General features: G+C 35.1%; 6 protein-coding genes across 8 annotated transcripts; 3 read left to right on the top strand and 3 right to left on the bottom strand.

The window, feature by feature from the left end:
* Positions 1-219: 219 nt before the first annotated feature.
* Positions 220-3,237, bottom strand: temp (protein prenyltransferase alpha subunit repeat-containing protein tempura). Of its 3 annotated transcripts, none has more exons than XM_089868390.1 (6): positions 3,152-3,237; positions 2,264-2,441; positions 2,028-2,188; positions 1,889-1,964; positions 1,548-1,827; positions 220-1,111 (listed from the first exon to the last, which is right to left on the bottom strand). In XM_089868390.1, exons 2-6 carry the CDS (start codon positions 2,332-2,334, stop codon positions 536-538), a joined length of 1,164 nt encoding a protein of 387 aa, XP_089724516.1. In that variant the 5' UTR covers positions 2,335-2,441; positions 3,152-3,237; the 3' UTR covers positions 220-535. The 3 variants fall into 3 exon arrangements, with proteins under 3 accessions (XP_089724516.1, XP_089724514.1, XP_089724515.1); XM_089868388.1 differs by lacking the exon at positions 3,152-3,237 and adding an exon at positions 2,900-3,052; XM_089868389.1 differs by lacking the exon at positions 3,152-3,237 and adding an exon at positions 2,659-2,893.
* A 1,795-nt stretch (positions 3,238-5,032) lies between these two features.
* LOC149692603 (protein CDV3 homolog) lies at positions 5,033-6,725 on the bottom strand. The gene is made up of 5 exons (XM_089868397.1): positions 6,588-6,725; positions 6,291-6,510; positions 6,038-6,227; positions 5,729-5,972; positions 5,033-5,661 (listed from the first exon to the last, which is right to left on the bottom strand). The coding sequence occupies exons 2-5, from the start codon at positions 6,504-6,506 to the stop codon at positions 5,535-5,537; spliced, it is 777 nt and encodes a 258-aa protein (XP_089724523.1). The 5' UTR covers positions 6,507-6,510; positions 6,588-6,725; the 3' UTR covers positions 5,033-5,534.
* Positions 6,721-7,357, top strand: Polr2J (DNA-directed RNA polymerase II subunit RPB11). Its single transcript, XM_089868405.1, has 3 exons — positions 6,721-6,861; positions 6,928-7,017; positions 7,084-7,357. The coding sequence occupies exons 1-3, from the start codon at positions 6,809-6,811 to the stop codon at positions 7,292-7,294; spliced, it is 354 nt and encodes a 117-aa protein (XP_089724531.1). The 5' UTR covers positions 6,721-6,808; the 3' UTR covers positions 7,295-7,357.
* LOC149692601 (uncharacterized) lies at positions 7,286-10,391 on the bottom strand. The gene is made up of 8 exons (XM_089868359.1): positions 10,006-10,391; positions 9,361-9,790; positions 9,079-9,281; positions 8,865-9,014; positions 8,509-8,782; positions 8,065-8,447; positions 7,621-7,985; positions 7,286-7,540 (listed from the first exon to the last, which is right to left on the bottom strand). Exons 1-8 carry the CDS (start codon positions 10,205-10,207, stop codon positions 7,409-7,411), a joined length of 2,139 nt encoding a protein of 712 aa, XP_089724485.1. The 5' UTR covers positions 10,208-10,391; the 3' UTR covers positions 7,286-7,408.
* Positions 10,392-10,570: 179 nt separating this feature from the next.
* On the top strand, positions 10,571-11,459 carry Pa1 (PTIP binding protein Pa1). Its single transcript, XM_089868402.1, has 3 exons — positions 10,571-11,003; positions 11,072-11,163; positions 11,224-11,459. Exons 1-3 carry the CDS (start codon positions 10,819-10,821, stop codon positions 11,385-11,387), a joined length of 441 nt encoding a protein of 146 aa, XP_089724528.1. The 5' UTR covers positions 10,571-10,818; the 3' UTR covers positions 11,388-11,459.
* Positions 11,460-12,494: 1,035 nt separating this feature from the next.
* LOC149692599 (WSCD family member AAEL009094) lies at positions 12,495-17,294 on the top strand. The gene is made up of 3 exons (XM_089868387.1): positions 12,495-13,464; positions 16,212-16,457; positions 16,526-17,294. The coding sequence occupies exons 1-3, from the start codon at positions 12,912-12,914 to the stop codon at positions 16,897-16,899; spliced, it is 1,173 nt and encodes a 390-aa protein (XP_089724513.1). The 5' UTR covers positions 12,495-12,911; the 3' UTR covers positions 16,900-17,294.
* Positions 17,295-17,331: the final 37 nt, after the last annotated feature.

Raw genomic sequence — 17,331 nt, 5'->3', positions numbered from 1 at the left:
ATCATTCGGAAGTATTTCCTGAATGTTTGACTATGCAGACTGGTCTTAAAATTAGTAGAAAAATCGATAAAAAAATCACTTGTTTTCTACTTCACCCTCCCTTTAACTTTAATAGTTTAATTTAAAAAGAAAAGAAAAAGTCATAATCATAACACCTCCGTTCTCCAACCATCTTTTATAATAATTAATAATTAACCAACGACAAATTTTAAGCTCTCTCTCTCTCCTTTAGCAACTTCGCAACTTCATCAACATTCAACAACTCCTAATAAATTATTTAATTTCTCTCAGTATAACCCTAATAATTATTTATTTATTTATTTATTTAGACCCAACAATAAAAATCCAACAATTCTTAAAAATTGTTAATGTAGTCTCAGGTATTTTATTTCTCATTGTAGAATTTTCTAAAACCTGCTGCATAATTATTTATTTATTTAATTTATGAATGAGCATGCTCCTGTTACGCTTCGTTTATTCGTTTGTTTGTTTGTTTGAAAGACCTTTAATAATTATTTATTTAATTTTTAAAACTTCATATTGTCGGAATCGGAACATCTCCTCCTTCGAGAGTAGTTAAAAACCTTTTTAACCATTCAATATGTTTCTCTAAGAATAAGTTTTGGGCGTAATTTTTTGACACTTCTCCATTTTCTTTATTATTACTTTTCGATCTAATCTTTTCTATAAAATTTTCTTCTTCGTTTAAATTAAAACGTTCTTTTAATAATTCTAATTTGGTTCTTTTGGCTGTTTGTCTATGTCTATTTTGACACGATGATGATGATTGAGGAGGATTCGGGCGCGTCATTGGCACAATTAATTTTAAATTATGAAGAATGAATCTCCTATGATACCAAAGAGATTCGTGGCCTTCGTAGAATTGGATTAAATCCGAATTTGTTTCTAGTTCATTTAAAAGCAAAGAAATAACGTTTTCTTCTTCGATTCCATCCTCATTTAATTTTAATCCGTCAGTCTTTGAACTACGGGTGGTTTCTTTATTCTCAATTAATCTAGATAATAGGAACTGACGGTAATAAATTCCACTATGATCTGAAATATGCTTTTGTATCCATAAATCAGAGTTTTTCAACTCCAACCGAGCAATCTATAAGAGGTTAAAGGTTATTATTAATTAAGTCTACAAATATATTTTAGGTCAGATAAACTAGAAGTGAGATGAGACCAGAAGTACTGAGCTAACCAAATTCTTCACTCGGCGAAAGTGAATATTCTTGATAACACAAGAACGGTTGGCCCTCTAGTGGCGGTTTCAGAATTTCCCCTCCAAAACGTGAGACGCTCGCGGTGGTAGACGGCTGAACTAGATTCAAGCACCCGCGTCCGTGTTTCGCCGCTTTAGGTTGAGGGGAAGGGGGTAGGAAATGTTTTTGGAACTCGACCAATTTTTTTCTCTCTAGCGTAGGCGCGATTGAAGCGGCGTAAAATCCTCAAATTTGTTCACTAATGTCAGGATCTATTACCAATGCTAGAACCCTTCACTTCTAGTCTCATCTCACTTCTGGAAAAACCTTCAAGTTTACTTGAATATTAGTCAAATCAACTCTTTGTACAACCCAAATGCGGTGACTCCATGCATAGTAATTTTGAGAGTAACTTTCAGCTGCTTTGTTACAAATTTGAAACTCATTTTCAGCTTGACCAGGGGAGATTTTGGTGGTGTTATTACATTTCATTAAAGAGGTTAAAAGCCATCTTCTATGTATAAATGCCTCTGCAGATTTAGGCTTTCTACTTAAAGCTATTGCTGAGAATTTCAGTTCTTTTTGAATGTCATGTTTATCAGACTCGATCAACTCTTTCCTGTAACTTAGTTAAATTAGTTACAAGAACTAATTAATAGCTATTTTTTTTTGGATTGAACCTTATATTCCAAGCAACTTGTATGTCTGGGTTAATAAGAAGTAGGGCTCTTGTCCAACCCAACAAATTATTAAACTCTTAATTAAGATACAATTAATACAATAATTATTTATCCAAAATTAAAACAGGTTTAAACCTACTGCTTTGTTGGTGATTGGTTTTCCAATCCATAATATTTTTGTAGGCATATTGGAAAACATGTTTAACACACCAACTTTCAAGTCCTACTTGATGAGCAACGTGAATAACTGGGCACTTGTTTTTTGTGCATTCAATGACAGGCAAGATTTCAAAATCAGCTCTAATGTGGTAATGATACTCCCTATGTTAATTTTTAATTCCCCGCGTATGTTAATTAATTAATTCTTAATCTTACATGTGAGGATCCTTTTCAAATATTCCCTCTATATCCTTGATAATTCTTTCAGCTAAATAATCAGCATCCATTCGTGTAAAGTTGATTTTTTAACCATAAAACTCTAGGCATTATTTCCAATAATAATAATTTTCGCAATATTTTTTATTCTATTTTAAAACCCACGCGTGACGTAACGCTGTAACATAGAAATTATCATCCTCAAAACAAAATACTTCAAAAAACGTGTTCGGTGTTCCTGACAATTATGATTCTGATAATAAATACGTCATGTTGTCAACTCAACATGAAAGTATTGCCAATACTGGTGTGTCAATGACATTTTAAGCCTAACATTAACTTAAGCCTTGGACATCCGCTTTAAACCACGTTAGTTTTAAATAAAATCCACATACCTAATAATCAAAATACACATTCAAACGTTTTTTAAACTAAATAATTTAAAAATTTTCCTTCAAAATTTGTTCGTATTAAACTGAAATTAACAATTATGAATAATAATAAATACGTCATGTTGTCAACTCAACATGAAAGTATTGCCAATACTGGAGTGTCAATGACATTTTAAGCCTAACATTAACTTAAGCCTTGGACATCCGCTTTAAACCACGTTAGTTTAAAATAAAATTCACATACCTAATGATCAAAATGTACATTCAAACGTTTTTTAAACTATATAATTTAAAATTTTCCTTCAAAATTTCTTCATATTAAACTGAAATTAAACCAGAATAAGAAGAAACTAGTTCCTTTTTCTTTCTAAATTCTAGCATTTTCCGAAATCGGAAATAGACTAGATGACGTCACCAAAAAAAAAAGAAACGCAAAATTACGACCGGCTTATGATATGATAGCGATGTCCGTCCACCTAAAAAAAAATCCACATACCTAATGATCAAAATGTACATTCAAACGTTTATTAAACTATATAATTTAAAATTTTCCTTCAAAATTTGTTCATAATAAACTAAAATCAGGGATAGATAGACTTTTTTAAGACGGAATAAACAATGTTTGGCCTTTACTTCAGTCCGACTCATAGACGAGTATGTAGTCCCTTCCTTCAACACGTAACCAAAAAAATAAATTATCTTATTGGCTCACAAAAACTACGTATTGGTGACGTTGCTGACGGGGAGGGCCAAAAATACGTAATTCCTGTTTACCTCTGTCGCCATGACTACGACCCCTCTTGCGTTGTACCATAGCCCACTCGATCACGCGCGTCACGACGCAAGCTGCTCGCGCTATAGCTATAGAGCGCGGATCGAGTGGGCTATGGTTGTACAGATAAGCGTCTTCACAGGGGTTCAAAATGGAGCCGTCTAAATGCGAGGGTCGGAGGGTCCGATAATTATTCGGGAATTGTTTTTAATAGCAATTAAGAAGGTAGTTAGTGAATTTGGTGCCGGTGTTTTGGATTTGGAGTACATCTGTAAAGGTGAAAAGTGTTCGCTAATTCTTTCTTAAGCCAATCATTTCTACTATCCTCATGATTTTGTAAACGAATTTGATGAAGTTAACCAAGGCTTAGTGAATGGTCAGGAGTTTTGTGAGCTTAGTGTTTGGTTAAAACCTGTTCGTGCTGTAATATCTATGAAGACTTTTACTCAATTCTAACTCACTTTTAATTTTCTTGGGTCTTCCCCGTTTTTTTTCAGTTGCAAGCCCTATGTCTTGTGTAACTTCCATTTTTAAACAATGTTATTTCAAAAATTACAATCCGAGCCCATTCCAACTTGGCAGACGAAGGGGCAGACGACGTTTATTTGACCCGGATATACATACAACGCCATAACAAAAATAAGACCCGCCTCTTCTTTCATACCCCTCCGTCACGGGTAAGGGGGTCGTGGACTAGGACGCGCATCCGAATAACCCTGTTACCCATTCCGTCTTAAAAAAGTCTATCTATCCCTGCTAAAATTAAACCAGAATAAGAAGCCCATTCACTTCCTTTTTCTTTCTAAATTCTAGCATTTTCCGGAATCGGAAATAGACTAGATGACGTCACCAAAAAAAAAAAAAAAAAAAACAACGCAAAATTTCAGGACCGGCTTATGAAATGATAGCGATGTCCGTCCACCTAAAAAAAAATTAAAAATAATTAATTTATAAAGCCTAAATTAAATTAAATTCTTTTGAAACTGACAGTTTTATTAATTCCACAATTTTTTGTAGTGAACTTAAATTTTCAAAAAAAAAAAAAAACATGAGAAAAAAAAACGACTTTTACAAAATAATAATATATATAAAAAAATGATATCCTAACTGGAGAGCCTTTCAAAATCTTCTTGATTTTAAAAAAGAGGAAAAAACGTTTTTCCTGGGTTTTCAATAATAAATAATCAAAAAATTCATCGTTTGTTTGTAAATTTAATTTTGGAATATTGTAGAAACGATGACGACAGGGGCACTCTCTCTTTCTCTCCTTACCTAAGCCTTTAATAAAGAACAAAAATAAATGGAATATATATATATAATCCAATAATCCTAAATTTTGGCTATTAATAATTAACTAATTAATTAATTATAATCAGGCTAATATTAAACACATACAGTCTTCTTTTTAATATTTGTTTTAAACCCTAATTTTTTTAGTTTACTTTACATATTAATTTTTTAAGGCAACATGTACACAAATTTAACCCTAGCTATAATTATTTATTTATTTATTTACTACTTAATTTAATCAGTTTACCTGTCATTTTAAAAGCTTTTTCCACTTATATAAAATTATACAATTTGTTGTGTTTATTTATTTTTTCAATTTTTTTGTTTGTTTGTTTGTTTAATTTAATTTAACTGCATTTGGGTTTGTTTTTTTTAGTTTAGTTTTGTTTTGTATTCTTATTCTTATGATTTTGTTTATATATTTTTGTTTTTCACCAATCTCTGTTTGTTTGTTTGTTTGATAAACGCTTTAGTGAAATGTTTTAATAAGTCGGAATAAAACAAAAGGCCACAACTACAAAAATAGTACTTAACAAGATGAATATTTATTATTTAATTTATTTTCGTAATCAAAGTTTTTCAATCAATCAATCAATTCATCTTGTCAAATACCGTGGCTTTTGTTTGTACCACTCAGATATACTTTTTCAAAAACAGGTTTTTTTCTTTCAATTTTTCAGCAATTTGAAAAAAAGAATGATATCATATTTTGATAACATATAGTCTTTAAAACTTCTCTCTTCTCTGTCGAATTTCAATCAATATTTCTTCACCTATTTATTTAAATTCCGTAATTTAAAGACCCTAAAACAAGTTCCTAATGACTGTAGTCTCTTTGCCTTAAAGCCGAATATTTATTTCCCGTTTCAACTTTAAGGGCCCCTTGATTAAGGTCACCCATATTTTTAGATCCACGTGTAACAGATTGAAAACTTCTATCATCACTACAAAAGATAAATAATTAAATTAATTAATTAGTAAGGGTAGTTTGTTTATTTAAATCGAACTTACTTCTTGATTCCCTTTTTGTCCGATTCTGAGACAGCAGCCAATGAAGGGAAATGAATTTCACTATCCATTTCAGGTACTGCGGCTTTCCCATATTTCCGTTGGCTATAGGTAGGTGTTGGATTATTTAGTTGATTTCTCATCCCAGGTGGAACGTAAGCCTTTGGTGCAGTATCTGGAGCTTTTTCTACTTCCTCTTCTTCTTCGGGTTCATCAATTTCATCATCTTCCTCTTTTTCCGAAGCACCTACAAAACCCTTCCCTTATTACATAATGATCGTTAACTAAAAATAAACAAACAAACAAACTTACCAGAAGATATCTTCCAAGGTCCTTGCGGGCCTTCATTGTTTCTAGAATCATCTCCATCACCATCTTGATTCATTTGTTCTCTAGCTAACTCTTCCTCCTTTTCTCTATCAGCTAAGGATAGGGCTTGTATTCTTAATCCTGAATAATCCTTTTCACGTTCATCCTCCACTTCTTTCCATTCTTCATCAGGCTATGCAAATGTTTCGCCATTTAAAGGGTCTGAAAACTTGATTAAAATTAACACTACACATACCTTTTCGAATGAAGATATTAAATTATTCGTATTTCCTAAATTGTCCTTATCCTTTTTGTTGGCCTTCTCATTTTTTCTATAACTTTCTTCGCTCCCCTTTTTGGCATTTTGATTGCCAAGGCTTAACGAATCCGAGGTCACGAATTTTCCCTTGTTTTTAGACTTTTTAGTCTTATCTTTTTTAGCGAAGAAACTATCCAGACTGGAATCCGCCATGATTCTATTGAAAATAATTAAATAAAAGTTAATAAAACCGTATTTAAACTTAAATAATTAAAAAACTCCGGCCACGCTTACGAAATGTTCCAAGCCTAAAAGCCGACGGACGTTGAATGGCCGATGACGCGACAAAATGGTCACGTGACTCGAATAGATGGCTGTGACGTCACAGGCTTTCAGCCAATAAAAAGATTATAGGAAAAATTTGGCCGAGTGACTCATCGATTTTGAAATAAATAGAACAAAAGAAGCAAAGTTAAGCCTCGGTACATCAAAACTTCAAAAGAAATCGCCGAATAATGAATGCTCCACCGGCATTCGAGTCATTTCTCCTTTTCGATGGTGAAAAAAAGTAATTATAATACATTTTTATACAAATTCCTCTTTTATTTTAATCCTAATTTACATAATTCCATAGAATAACCATCGAAAAGGATACCAAAGTACCCAATGCGGCATTGTTTACAGTAAACAAAGAGGATCATACATTGGGAAACATGATTAGAATGTATCTAAACGAATCAACATCACAAAAAATTAATGACGATTAAAACTAATAATTTGAACTTTTCAGGCAACTTCTCAAAGACCCCAACGTTTTATTTGCTGGTTACAAAATCCCTCATCCTTTGGAATACAAATTCATTTTGAGGGTGCAAACAACACCTGATTATGCCCCTCAAGAAGCTTTCACCAACGCAATTACCGATTTAATTAGCGAGTTATCACTTCTAGAAGAACGATTTAAAGAAGCAGTCAAAGGGAAACAAGAAGGATTGGATTAAAAACATTTAATTTTATAAAACAGACAATTTTATTTTAATAAAAACACACAAAAAAAAACAATATATATGATGATGATGATGATGATGTTGTATTTCATTTCACACAATTTAGGATCATTTTTCAATGAGCATTTCCAAGCAATTCGCTTTAAGAAAGCGCGATAAAAAGCTTTTCTGTGTAGCCACGTGTTTCAAATCTTGTAAATTTTTTAGTGTTCCTTTGGTATTCCTGTATGTAATAATGATCTATAAAGAAAGGAAAGGGGAATGTTACATATTATTTGATTCATTTCACATAACCCTCCATCTCAATTTCTGCGCCAAACCTGAGCAGTTTTTTCTCCAATGCAAGGCAGCGATTTAAGTTCCTTAGTTGACCCGTAATTAATAATATCAAGAATCCTTCTTTCTTGCAATTTCAAATTCAAGCAATTTCTTTCATTGTGCAAAAGCTTATTAATTTTTTCTTCTCGACTATTATTTAATAATCTAGGCGACTTTCTTTTCTCATTTTCTCTCATCATCATTTTCTTCATTCTCTTTTCAATCTCGGGATAAATTGTCATTTCCATCCTTGATGTTACTTTTTTCACCAATGGACTGTAGATATCATCAATTTGCTCAATTCTTCCGCGTTCTTTCAATTGCGCAGAATTGTGTTTCAAATTCAATTCCTCAGTCAATTTTCTCTCTAAAACCATAGTAGAGAGTCATTCAAAACTGCAAATAAATAAATTAATACACTGCAAATTAAGTAAAAGTAATTGTACTCTTTGAAGGCAGTGTAAGTTCAAAAGTGTCTTCGTCATCGGCAACACTTTGTTGCATTTCTTGTTCTTTAAAACTGGAAGAATTCACTGGAGAAAATGTAACATTCATTTTTGTAGTTGAGGAATTTGTATTTGGAGTTTTCTCCGGAGATGCTTTAATTGGAGAGAATGTGGTGTTTAAAATTTGGGAAGCTTTCCTAGCTTTTCTTCTTCTCTTTGCCGATAAAGATTCAGTTGACGTATTTGTAATAACTTCTAAAGATTTCCTTTTCTCAGTTTTATTCTTAATGATCCTCGCTTGTGTTTTATTTCTCTTCTCAATTGTAGCTAATCCTTTCATTAAACTTTTTTCAAGCATTCCATGAACTTTTCTCGCTATGGGACTGTGAAGTTGTGAACAATGTTCTTATCAAAACATAAAGACTATAAAGTACTAAAGTTTACCTAATTAAACCCGAGAAGTCATTATTATATCTCTCTTTCTCGTGAAAGGGTAATTTGGGGGGAATTTTTGGAACAGCGAAAATTGGTGGTTTCTGAATAGGTTTAATGGCGGAAAACCCTGAAATTCCTTCAGGGCTAAAGATACCCTGATGACCAGTGTTAGGGTTAATGGCGCCTGGAGTACTTGAAGTCAAAAGAGGAAGACTACCGAGTGATCTTAAATTTGCAGGGGTTGGTGGGAGTTGATCCAGTTTAGATCGGAGTGGATTATTCTCTGTTGAATTTAGATTAATTTAATTTAATTTAATTGACATTAATGTTTTCTTCCCAATGTTTGGATGGCAATGGCGCATTACCCATTGAGAATGAGGGGCGATTTAATGTAATGCTTGGTATATTTATCGCGCTGCTTGAAAAACGAAGGGTATCAACTGTTTCTGTCATACTAGAAATGTCAGGATTGATACAAGATATCATAAGAGTTGAACTGGTTCCATTGATTGAATCTAGGACACCAATAACGTAATTATGGTAATGATAGTTTAAAGGTCACTTCAATAAGAGGAATACCTTTCAGCATTCTAGTTAAAATTGAATCGCGATATGGTATATGTCCAGGATTTTTGACGCAGAGTGAAGAAATGACCTTTCCTAAACTAAGGAGACCCAAGTTAATGCTAATTCCTTCTCGTTTACGTTGGCCATCAGTTTTGGATTTACGAATGCCTTCAGAACCAGCCAGATCAACCAGATACAGTTTAAAAGCGCTTTTTCTAAGTTAAAATAAAGTTTTTAAGTACTTTTGATTGATTATCAGTCTAAAAGTACTTAAAAACTTGATTAATTAACTACTTTTCTCCGATGATTTTCGTCAAATTAACAATGAATATCGCGTGAGATCGACTGGAATGCAAGTTTTGAGCAGTAGCGCCTGTGGTTCTCGCGATACTGCCTATTTCTAGCAACTCCAGGGCTTCTTCAACATTAGAGACTTTAATTGAGGACAAGTTATTCAACTTGACGACATTATTCCTCTCTTGAAGTTGAACTATCTGATGGTTTGACATTAAAATATCTTGAATAGTCTCGTTGTAAATCTCCAAGAAGGATATTTCAACTACAGAGTCTTTATCAATCTTTTCAAATAAATCCTTTAAAACTCTGGGGATTATTCCAACTTTGGATTCCATTAGATTGGAATCTTTGGCGCTATAGTTAGTGCCCATTGTAAAGGTTTTCCCCGACCCTGTTTGACCATAAGCTAGAACAGTGGCGTTACTCCCTGGAAGAAATTCGTTAATTGTACTTTGAAGAAAACGCTCAATGTTGGTAAATTATGGTGGAATTCATAAAGGTCGGACGCAACGCAATTTAGTACAGACAAAGGCAGGGCGTCGTGCGCAAACGTTTGTCTTTCGCGCACGACGCCCTGCCTTCGCCTGTACTAAATTGCGTTGCGTACGGGTACGACGTTTATGAATTCCACCTTCAACTTACCCAAAGTAAAGTCATCAACAACCCCAGAGATGCATTCCTCATATAAATCAGTGTTTGTGGTAAATTCATCAAAAACATGGTCAAATTTGTACAATTTTTCTTGGGCAACTATGACCGAATTTTCCTCTTTTTTTATTTCTACGCAACTTGCTTGTTCATTTTCATTTAAAGGTCTACTTCGAACAGCGACTTTAACAGGCATTTTTTATTTTCAGCTTAAAATTCCTCAATTATTAAACCAGATTTATCTCCAAGTGTTCGTACAATACAATGAATAACTAATTTCGCATTAATATTAACTTAAAAATTAGTTATTACGGTTCAATATGGTTGTTTACAAAACAGCGCAGCTTCATAATCGACAGGGAACGACCGTTTAAGAAAACACCGTTGTAAAATTCAAATTTCATCCAAAAAGATCACGTGCCAAATTTTACCCAATCAGAGAACAATGCAATAGACTAATGGCACCCCATGTTATTTCCCCATAGAGCTTAATACAGTCGAAGGCAGAGGGCTGCCATTACTCTATAGATTCTTAGTCCGTATTGGTTGATTTTCATCGTCTGCTTTTATTATTCAAAAAATGTTCGCATAAGGAAAAATTTGACAAGTTAAACCTAAAATGTTTAATTTAAATAGTTCTAAAATATAAATTAACTCTAAAACTAGTAATTATCGAAGAATAATTCATTAATAAACAATTTATTACGCGAAAACACCATTTTTAGCGATAAAATCAATAAGATTTGAACATTTTGGTTGATGATAGCCGAGGCTTAGCTTTCAAACACCCGTCATAAGTCCGTAACAATGTCAATAAGTACTTGGGAACCGAAACCGGAAGATATCATAAGGTTATACACCACTTTAGAAAAGAAAGGGATATTAGAACTAGAATGGCAATGCCCAGGAAGGCGATCCCCAAGTGTTCACTCTGGTGATTCAGAGAGTTTTGAACGTAAACCATCAGATTTTGAAGATGGAATGAGCAAAAAGTAAGCACCAATATGATAAAATTCTTCAATATCCCAACCCAATTAAAATTATCTTAATTACAATACAGAATGGAGCCAAACGAGTTTGATTTTGACGATTTGGGGCCGGAAACTGGAACACCGTCCCCTAAAATAACACCTAGAAGAAGATATACTCCTGGCAAGTTTATTTTCCTTTTAAACAATCGTAAAAATCTTAACTTTCTAACTTAAATTTCAGGAAGTGCGGGTCCCAAACGAGTAGCCCGTTTAGATAAAGTCATGTTTGACATCAGAAGGTATAGAAAATTAGACGAAATTGAGAAAAAAACACAAAAAATGACAATTAAAAATGAACCTAAAAAACCCAACACTTCAAGTGAATCACCTAGTTCTAGCAACTAAAAATTATTTACAAAAAAAAACCAGTATTACAATATAATTATTCCTAATAAAAAAGTACATTTTATATTCCAATCATTTGTGTTTTCCTTTATTGCCTTAATTATGAATGTCATTTACCACAAACCACATAGGATACTCATCACCCATAAGTCATCATTATTCCTGTGCGGGGGGGGGGGGGGGTCCAAAAAAAACGATGTTATTATAGGCACACCCAACTTACTAAACCTACTTAATGATAATGGATGAATGAATCAGGCATTGTTTTTACCCCTGCTGTTTCTATTATGCAAATAGATTCCCAAAATGTCCCCAACAAAACCCTAAATCCCAGGAAAAACAGCCTGATTATTTAGAAACATAAAAAAAATGTTCCTTTTTGTTTTTTGTTTTTTTAGCTTATATGATTGCGTAACCCCGGTGATCCTATGGGGTAAAATTACCGTGGGAAAGATATATTAGTAAAGTAAAGGGTCTGATGGGAATTTAAGCAGCAGGGCTAAAAGTACCCTAAAATTACTGTTAAGCATCGCGGAAGTGAAGTATGGTGTATTTTTCGCCTATAATTCCATCCCAATCTATTAGAACCCAAACTTATATTCCCACACTCTATGTGGAAATACCTTCGGGACTCTCAAATGTAGTTCATCTCATATAAAATATTCCACGCGTATTAAACCAATCTTCCGTTAATAAAAGCTTGGCCTTTTAGTATGACCATTATTGAAAACAAGTTTTGACACAACGTGTTAAAAACCTACGACCATGGTCCGTGGATAATCCACAATCCCCTCGCCACTTGTCTCTCACAAACCCCTTATCCCTTCGGGAACCCTAACCTAACGTTATACGAGAGATTCTTCTCTCTTGATAACGTAGCGACAACTCAACCTGAACTCGCATACCATCTCCCTACAAAGTCTATAAAAGCAAATCACCTATAAAATAGTATCGTATTCGCTTTCAAGTCAAGTTGTCTGTGCCTTTTAAAAAAACGACGCGTGCGCCGTTCGTTTCCCTGGAGCGATTTCACCGTTCGTCCCCCTTCTCTCCCTCTCTCTCGCTAGAGCATACCGTAGAGTCTGGTAAGAGAGAGTAAGCTAGGGATCGGAGAGATGGGATGCTGAGAGAAGCTCAAGAGCGCGGAGCAGGGCCTCTCCCGCGCGAGCGAGCGAGCGAGTCATCGATAACAGGGAAATAATTCACCAAAACACCCACACCCTACGAATGACCCGGGCTTTGGCGAAAAGATAATCAACGAAAAACATGACGGCGGGATATTCTTCAAAGTTAAACTCCCACGGTTTTCAGAATACCGTCATCGAAAGATACTCAATTTGAAGCGTTAGGGAGTAAATTTTTGTTTGTCTCACTCACACTCAGTCGGTCTAAGGATCTAGTTAGATCGGTTATGTCTGGTTTCGCCGGAGATACGAGTCGTCGCCGGCCGGAACAGCGTAAACGTTGTTAGACGCGAAGATTATGTCATAAGGGATACACCTCTCTCTCTTTCTCATCACCGGAATGTCAGAACCGTATTATTACGAACGTAAACTTTTAGTTTCGGAGAATGGCCGAGTTTTAACCCGTTCGACGAGTCGGGGTATTCGCAGGATAACAGTTTGCGTTTTAGGAACGGTTTTATCTTGTTACATCTTTCTTTTTATCGTCGTTGTATCCAGACATTTAGACGCCTCCTCCGAACAGGAGCTAAGAAACGGTTTATCATCCGACCAAGGGATGAGACTTAACAGACCAGCTGGTATGATGCTAATGGGCCATCAAATACCGGGATCCCCTCCCAAAAATGAGAACCAAGTAGCCCAACAACCCTCAAAAGTTATGGCTAATCGGGAGGCCATTCTAAATTATTTAGGGTTGAAGAAATTCGACGTGAAGGATTCTTTAGTAGCCAAATTATTGGATGAAAATGGAAGGGCTTTAGTGGCTAGGAGAAAGGCGTTTCGCGTATGTTTGCAACCCAGATTTCGCGAACCACCCGGACCCGTCGTTGCTTTGGCATCGTTCCCCGGATCCGGAAACACGTGGCTAAGATACCTCGTACAACAAACTACAGGTTAGTTAATTAAGCTTTTAAAATGATAGTTAAACCTTTAAACTCCGCGTGGCCATGGCAACTATCTGGCAAGTTGCCTTTTAAAATTGTATATGAAAATTAAACGCGTATAGTAACAGAATTTTGGCAACTTTTGAAAGACTTCTTTTGAAAACCTTCCGAGGGGCTAACTACTACGGTAGCTAGTAATAGTCACTCCTAACATTCTCTCTAACCATTCAAAACATTTCTTTAGCGCACTAATATCCCTTTAAGATTAGAAACGGGCTTAAGGAAATCTAGTAATTCCATTTTCTCAACTTAATGAGTGATATGGCACAACACATCTTCAGCCCAACAGGTGCATGCGTGGCGTGCTGTCTTCGCAAATGATACGAGACTTTCTATCTCATCGGAATTTCCCTCGCTTTAACATTTTATAGAAAAAAATAAAAAAGAATGCTACATTTTAACCAACCCAAAAATAAAACTAACCCCCATGCATGCAGGGAACGTTATTAAAAATAAACTGCTAAAAATATTAACTTTAAATTACTCGTGAAAAAAAAAGAGAAAAGACGTCATTAAATTCGTTCTAAACGAGGTTAGGATGGTTAGCGCCTAAAATTGTTTGATATATATAATCAGAAGTGAGATGAGACTAGAAGTGAAGGGCTCTAGCATTGCATGCTAGTAGATCCTGGCGCTAGTGAACAAATTTGAGGATTTTATGCCGCTTCAATCGCGCCTACGCTAGAGAGAAAAAAATTGGTCGAGTCCCAAAAACATTTCTTACCCCCTTCCCCTCAACCTAAAGCGGCGAAACACGGACGCGGGTGCTTGAATCTAGTTCGGCCACGAGCGTCTCACGTTTTGGAGGGGAAATTCAGAAACCGCCACTAGAGGGCCAACCGTTCGTATGTTATCAAGAATATTCACTTTCGCCGAGTGAAGAATTTGGTTAGCTCAGTACTTCTGGTCTCATCTCACTTCTGATATAATTTTGAGTTAAGGGGCTTTAGGTTCGTAACGAATTATCCATTAAGGAAAATCAAAAAACATTATAGGAAATTTGCGCGGTTTGTCACGTTCACCGCTGGTAGTTTTCGCACGTAAATCGCGTTCCGGGGACATTTTTCGCTCAAACGAGATAGATAACCGGAAAATATGGGAGTTGTTTCAATTTTTTATGACGAGACTAAATGTCTTCTATCATTTCAACTGATTAATCGGATTAAGGCTACACTGACCACCACCCCCAAATTGGTTGGTAACGCCTGTAGATTGGAATTAGAATTCTTCGCCACGCAGTTTTAGCTACCGCACGCACGTGCCCCCTGTCAAATTTGTAAAACTACTAATAATAGTTAGCAAATATTCAATATGAAAGTGGATATACGATATCCATGTTTAATTTCTTGTCCCACGCTTTGTGGTTTTCAAAATTCAGAGGCTCGCGTTCCCGCATTTCAAACCTTAATTGCTCGAGCTCTGGTTAGGACCATTGGAAGGAGAACAAAATTATTTAGGCCTATCACAGGGTTTAATCTTGACATTTAAATTGTGAAAGTTCTGCAGTTACAAAAATTTATCAATATTCCTACCCCTGAAGGTATAAAAATTAATTATTTTAAATTTAATTACTGGAGCTCTTAATTATGTTTCCGAAATTATTACTATCTGTTCTTTTCCCATTCATATAACATAAAAAAAACGACATAAGTATAATGACGTGATATAGTAACATTTTCTATAGAGGTTTCTGCAGGGACATTTCTCCGTATAACCCTTTGACACTAACTTTCTACGAATTATGTCAAAGTCCAACCCATTATTTCCTCTTCGGTAAAACTTTCCCCAACTTTTATAGTCCGAGTTAGACAGCGGGGGTTGAAAAAAACCCGTAATTTTTTCCCCAATATAATAGACCCGATATAGAAATAGAGACAGTAAAGTAATATATATATATATATATAACGATTTGATTCAACTAGAAAAGTATTTCTTACTAAAAATAGATACAAGTTATAGGTTCGCGGCAACTATATCAATTAGTAACCAACCTTTTTTAAGGCGTATAATCTTTGATTTATACCCTAATGTTAACTAGAGCTCATGCAGAAGATAAAAAAATAAATTAATTAATGAATAAAATTCATTAAGCAACACTTAACCGAGCGAACGAAAAATGAAAATTATCCACGTGTTTGACAAGCGTATATATTTCAAACGGTACCGCCCATACCTAAAGCCTAATTTGAAACTGAATATATATACAGTATGATAAAACCCGTAGCTGTCCTACAGGGGCAAACCTTTAACACGGGTTTTCCATAGAACGCCTATAGAAATGTTTTTCCCGCCAAGCTTCGGTGTAGGCGGGAAAGATGACATATAGGCTTAAACCTTAAGCGTGGGTTTCCCGTAGAACGCCTGTAAATTGTTTCCCTCGCAATACACTTAGGTCATTTTTTTTTATTTTTGTCTTTCATAAAGTGTTTGGAAACCTCTACAGGCGTCATAATTATGTTAGACGAGACAATTTTTCTACGTTAAAGGAAACAAAAGCATTAGGTCCTGACGGAAATTGCTTAGAAATAAATGACAAAATGCCGTGTCTAAGAATTTATACATAATAGTGTCATATTTCTCTTAACAAAAAACACCTGCTATATAGTCACTTCTTCCTTAATCTGACAAAAACACGTGATTCTTTTCGGTATCACGTGACTATAATCAATTCTAATTAAATTTAATTATTTTTGCAGGTTATCTGACAGGCAGTGTTTATCGAGATTTCGCCCTATTAAGGTATGGTTTCCCGGCCGAAAGCGTTATGAATGGATCAGTGGCTTTGGTTAAAACGCACGAATGGGGTCCGGCTGCCCGGAAGCCCTTTCAAGGAGCGGTTCTATTGGTTAGAGATCCTTACGGGGCTTTACTAGCCGAATTTAACAGAAGGGCCGGAGGTCATTTGGGGCACGCGGCCCCCGAAAAATTCAGAAGAGGGAAAAGTAAGCTTAATTGAATGAATAAATGTGTAAATAAATTTTAAACTGATTAATTTAATTTAATTTGGTAGTATGGAAGGATTACGTCACGGTACAGATTCGATACTGGACGGAAACCATTTTGGATTGGTTGAAATTCGAAGGTCCTTTACACGTAGTGCGCTACGAGGACATGGTGCGCGATTTACACCGAGAACTGCGACGGTTAATGCGATTTTTGAACATTACGGTACCGTGGCCGGCTTACAGTTGCGTCTTAAAAAATAAAGACGGAATTTTTCGACGCTCCAAACTTAGTAGCTTGAAATTCGAGCCCTTTGACCCCGAAATGAGGAGCATATTTGACAAGTCAATAAAATTGGTGGACAAAGCCATAGCCTTTCATAAAAGCGGCATGAGAACCAAACTCATGAATTTAACGGCGGACGCTGTCGACAGCCTTTGATAATCATTCGCCTCGTTGATCACGTGACCAAAATATACTATTTATATACATACATGCCAAAAGTAGTAACATATCGAAGGCCCCAGTGATTTTTCATTTTATCAAGTTAAGTTTTTAAGTTTATAGATTTTTTTTAAAAAAAAAGGCGAAATCTCGAAGTAAAACGACTAATTTTGTATAGTAAGCTAAACTAATTTATTTAATGTAATAGTTTTATAATAGATTTTATGCCTACGTTGTTTGTAACTGAATGATGAACAAGGTTAAAGGAGCATTGGCAAGCCCGATTTGCAAGTACATCACGATAAAAATAGGTCAAAACTAGAAATTTGCGGTGTTCCGCATCTACCCTTTCGAAAAAAAAAAATTAAAAATAGGGGTTGCCATTGCTCCTATAAAAATAAAATAACTATGTTGGGAAATTCTCGCTTG

Source organism: Phalangium opilio, unplaced genomic scaffold (genome assembly GCF_054372755.1).
Source record: "Phalangium opilio isolate 3A_F unplaced genomic scaffold, DU_Popi_V2 ptg000024l_1, whole genome shotgun sequence".
Classification (NCBI taxonomy): domain Eukaryota; kingdom Metazoa; phylum Arthropoda; class Arachnida; order Opiliones; family Phalangiidae; genus Phalangium; species Phalangium opilio.
Note: the sequence above shows the minus strand (reverse complement) of the source record. Positions and strands in the feature narration are given on the sequence as shown.

Coding starts and splice junctions, on each gene's coding strand:
- LOC149692599 (XM_089868387.1), top strand. CDS start 12,912: ATGTCAGAACCGTATTATTACGAACGTAAACTTTTAGTTTCGGAGAAT. Junction 13,465..16,211: donor CCTCGTACAACAAACTACAG/GTTAGTTAATTA, acceptor TTATTTTTGCAG/GTTATCTGACAGGCAGTGTT. Junction 16,458..16,525: donor AAAATTCAGAAGAGGGAAAA/GTAAGCTTAATT, acceptor TTAATTTGGTAG/TATGGAAGGATTACGTCACG.
- LOC149692601 (XM_089868359.1), bottom strand. CDS start 10,207: ATGCCTGTTAAAGTCGCTGTTCGAAGTAGACCTTTAAATGAAAATGAA. Junction 9,015..9,078: donor TTTAACTAGAATGCTGAAAG/GTATTCCTCTTA, acceptor TTGGTGTCCTAG/ATTCAATCAATGGAACCAGT. Junction 8,448..8,508: donor GACTTCTCGGGTTTAATTAG/GTAAACTTTAGT, acceptor ACAACTTCACAG/TCCCATAGCGAGAAAAGTTC.
- Polr2J (XM_089868405.1), top strand. CDS start 6,809: ATGAATGCTCCACCGGCATTCGAGTCATTTCTCCTTTTCGATGGTGAA. Junction 6,862..6,927: donor CTTTTCGATGGTGAAAAAAA/GTAATTATAATA, acceptor ATAATTCCATAG/AATAACCATCGAAAAGGATA. Junction 7,018..7,083: donor TTGGGAAACATGATTAGAAT/GTATCTAAACGA, acceptor TGAACTTTTCAG/GCAACTTCTCAAAGACCCCA.
- LOC149692603 (XM_089868397.1), bottom strand. CDS start 6,506: ATGGCGGATTCCAGTCTGGATAGTTTCTTCGCTAAAAAAGATAAGACT. Junction 6,228..6,290: donor TAATATCTTCATTCGAAAAG/GTATGTGTAGTG, acceptor ACATTTGCATAG/CCTGATGAAGAATGGAAAGA. Junction 5,973..6,037: donor ACCTTGGAAGATATCTTCTG/GTAAGTTTGTTT, acceptor AGGGTTTTGTAG/GTGCTTCGGAAAAAGAGGAA.
- temp (XM_089868390.1), bottom strand. CDS start 2,334: ATGGATGCTGATTATTTAGCTGAAAGAATTATCAAGGATATAGAGGGA. Junction 2,189..2,263: donor TTTGAAAAGGATCCTCACAT/GTAAGATTAAGA, acceptor TTACCACATTAG/AGCTGATTTTGAAATCTTGC. Junction 1,828..1,888: donor CAAGTTGCTTGGAATATAAG/GTTCAATCCAAA, acceptor ACTAAGTTACAG/GAAAGAGTTGATCGAGTCTG.
- Pa1 (XM_089868402.1), top strand. CDS start 10,819: ATGTCAATAAGTACTTGGGAACCGAAACCGGAAGATATCATAAGGTTA. Junction 11,004..11,071: donor GAAGATGGAATGAGCAAAAA/GTAAGCACCAAT, acceptor ATTACAATACAG/AATGGAGCCAAACGAGTTTG. Junction 11,164..11,223: donor TAGAAGAAGATATACTCCTG/GCAAGTTTATTT, acceptor CTTAAATTTCAG/GAAGTGCGGGTCCCAAACGA.